At 44.5% G+C, this 3,045-nt stretch overlaps 1 protein-coding gene across 1 annotated transcript; it reads left to right on the top strand.

Moving 5' to 3' along the window:
* Nucleotides 1-2,018: 2,018 nt before the first annotated feature.
* On the top strand, nt 2,019-2,739 carry LOC117887961 (olfactory receptor 52R1-like). The gene is made up of 2 exons (XM_034790890.1): nt 2,019-2,597; nt 2,686-2,739. The coding sequence occupies exons 1-2, from the start codon at nt 2,019-2,021 to the stop codon at nt 2,737-2,739; spliced, it is 633 nt and encodes a 210-aa protein (XP_034646781.1).
* The last annotated feature ends 306 nt before the right edge of the window (nt 2,740-3,045 follow it).

The following is a 3,045-nucleotide window of genomic DNA, read 5'->3' as shown; positions in this document are numbered from 1 at the left end:
TTTTGCTTCCCCTACTAGTTCTTCCCTGTTTGTGAGCACCTGCAGACATGTGGAGTTGGAGAATTCACCACTTGTCTTTGCAGTTTGTTCCAATGGTTAATCACCCTCAGTGATAAAAATTTGACCCTTATTTCCAGCTAAAATATGTCTAGCTTGAGCTACCAGCCATTGGCCCTTGCTCTGCATTTCCCCGCTACATCACAGAGCCTGTTATTATGTATGGTTTTCTCCCCATGAAAGCTTTTGCTTGATTGTCTTTTTGATAAATTAAATAGACTAAGCTCTTTAAGTCTCTCTCTGTCTGACACTTTCTATGGTTTTGAATAATTTTTATGGCTACTTTCTGAACCCATTCCAATTTTTCAACATCCTTTTTGCAAAGTAGACCCTGGGACTGGACACAGTTGGTTTCACCAATGTCATGTGCAGAGGTAAAATCCTTCCGCTGCTCCAACTCACCACTCCCCTGTTTATGCATCCAAGGATCACATCAGCCCTTCTGGCCACAGCATTGCACTGGGAGATTACGATGAGTTGGTTGTCCACAGTGGCCCCCAAAATCTTTTTCAGGGTCCCTGCATTCCACAATACAGTGCCCCAGTCTGTGATTCAGGCTGCATTTGCTGCTCTGAGAAGATAACTTTGCATTTGATTGTATTGAAATATTTTGTTTGCATGGGCCCAGCTCACCAAATGCTCCAGAACAATCTGAATGCCTTCCCTTGCTGCCTCATTGTAAGCACTCTGGCTGTCTTTGGATTGACTGCAAATTTTATCTGAAGTAATTTTCTATTTACTTCGAGATCATTCATGAAAATATCGTATTGCATTGGGCCTAGAACTGATCCCTGCAGCACCCCTCTAGAAACAGCCCGATTTGCTGACAATGGTCCATTGACAACAGCTTTCTGAGATCTGACAGTTTGCCAGTTATTAGTCCATTTTACATGTTTTGTCCTGATATCGTAGAATGTTCATTTTAATCTGAATGTTTCCCCCTACTAAATCAAATGCCTTAGAGAAATCAGAGTTTATTGCATCTGCTCAGTTCCCTTGATAAACCAAATGTGTACTCTCATTAAAGGATGGCAAGGCCAGTTTGCCATTAATTTTTTTGTTGACTGGCATTAATTTTATTCCTAGAGTTTTGTGTGGACAAATCACATACCATCTTTTCCACTATTTCCAAACCTTGTCAAAGATTTTTTTTTTTTCAAACTTTCTCTTTGTTTTGTTAACACTTTACATTTAACCAATTAATGTCCTGCATTTGCTTTTTTTGTTTTTGTTTTGCTTCTGCTGCTGCCTGATTGTGTACATCTGCTTCTGAAGGAGATGTGTGATTGATCAGTTCATAACTCTAAGGTTCTACGGTAGATGTTGTTTAACATCCTACTTGACAGCTAATATACAGGAAATTATTTCATCCCCATCTTATATGAGTAAATCATGCTGCTTCTTTCCAAATGGAGAACAAAACTATTACTTGAACACATCTACATTTTCTCCAACATTAATACTGTTATCTGAGTAATGAAAATGTCAGTTTTTCACTCTCATGAGAACAGCCCCCAGTAGTGCAGGTATTCTCGCACATGGACATTTTCTTTCCAACCAGGTATTTCTACTGTGACAATCATCCTAGACCCTGGGCACATACAGGAAGACAGAGGAACGTATGGTACATGCAGGAGATACCATTCTACTCCATGTCAGATTCCAACACAACTGACTATACCAACACCTCCACATTCATCCTGCTGGGCATTCCTGGCCTGGAGGTGGTCCATGTCTGGATCTCCATCCCCTTCTGTACCATGTACCTCATAGTCATCTTGGGGAACTTCACCATCCTTTTCATTGTGAAGATAGAGCTGAGCTTCCATGGCCCCATTTACTATTTCCTCTGCATGCTGGCTGTCAATGACCTGGTCATGTCCACGTCCATCCTGCCCAAAATGCTGGCAATCTTCTAGTTCAATTCCAGGGCGATCAATTTCAGTGCCTGTCTCACCCAGATGGCCACAAAGATCCCAAACTCCACTGCTGAGAAGCAGTGGATGATGTACATGGCCTTAAATCGCTACATGGCCATCTGTGATCCCCTGAGACATTCCACCATCCTGACAAACGCTGTCGTAGCCAAGATCGGCCTTGCGGTTTTGTTGCGCAGTGGCATTCTCATGCTGCCTCATCCGTTCCTGGCAAGGCAGTGGCCATATTGCAGAACCAACATCATTCCCCACTTGTACTGCCAGCATATAGCAGTGGTGAATTTGGCTTGTGCCGACATCCATGTCAGTAGTTACTACAGCCTCTCTGTGGCACTTTCTGTGACCGGTCTCGATGTGTTTTTTATCACCATGTCCTATATTCAGATCCTCAGGGCCATTTTCAGCCTCCCGACAAAGGATGCCCACCTCAAGACTTTTCAGACCTGTGCCTCCCACCTCTGTGTCATTTTAGCATCTTACATCCCAGCTCTCTTCTCCTACGTCACACTTCGGTTTGGCCAAAATGTCGCCCTGCATTTCCATGTTCTCGTGGCCAACATGTACCTCCTGGTGCCCCCCATGCTAAACCCCATCATCTATGGGGTAAGGACCAAACAGATCCGGGATAGGCTGCTCCAGCTCTTTACTCATAAAGGGACCTAATTTTTTCTCCTGCTGCTCTGGCTCTCAGACTGAGCTCCGTGCAGAGCCGACTGGTGATGTGGTGCTGGGACCCCTTCCCTGAATCACTGACTGGCTAGTCAGAGAGACATTAAACCCTTTCCTGACCTTGCGTGCTTTGTCAGTGTGACAAACTGGGGAACTGGTCAATGTGGAAATCAATGGGTTCTAATTGCTTTTAACTGAACCCCAAAACCCTACCCCTTTACCACCTCTTGTGCCAAGGCAAGGCCCCTGTCCCACCTCTTCCCCCAAGGTCCTGTCCCTATTGCTTGCTCCTCTATTTCCCTCCCTCTGTCAGACACTGGATCATTTCTATCTCCCTCCCCCCCATCTCCAGCTGGAAGGGTTTCAGATTTTTTTAGGTGTG

This window comes from Trachemys scripta, chromosome 1 (genome assembly GCF_013100865.1).
Source record: "Trachemys scripta elegans isolate TJP31775 chromosome 1, CAS_Tse_1.0, whole genome shotgun sequence".
NCBI lineage: Eukaryota > Metazoa > Chordata > Testudines > Emydidae > Trachemys > Trachemys scripta.
The sequence above is the reverse complement of the archived record's forward strand: the minus strand, read 5'-3'. Positions and strand labels throughout refer to the sequence as shown.

What these genes read in the sequence shown, in the direction of transcription:
- LOC117887961 (XM_034790890.1), top strand. Translation starts at nt 2,019, where the DNA reads ATGGCCACAAAGATCCCAAACTCCACTGCTGAGAAGCAGTGGATGATG. An exon ending in TAAACCCCATCATCTATGGG is followed by an intron (nt 2,598 to 2,685) that starts GTAAGGACCAAA and finishes TCTGGCTCTCAG; the next exon opens with ACTGAGCTCCGTGCAGAGCC.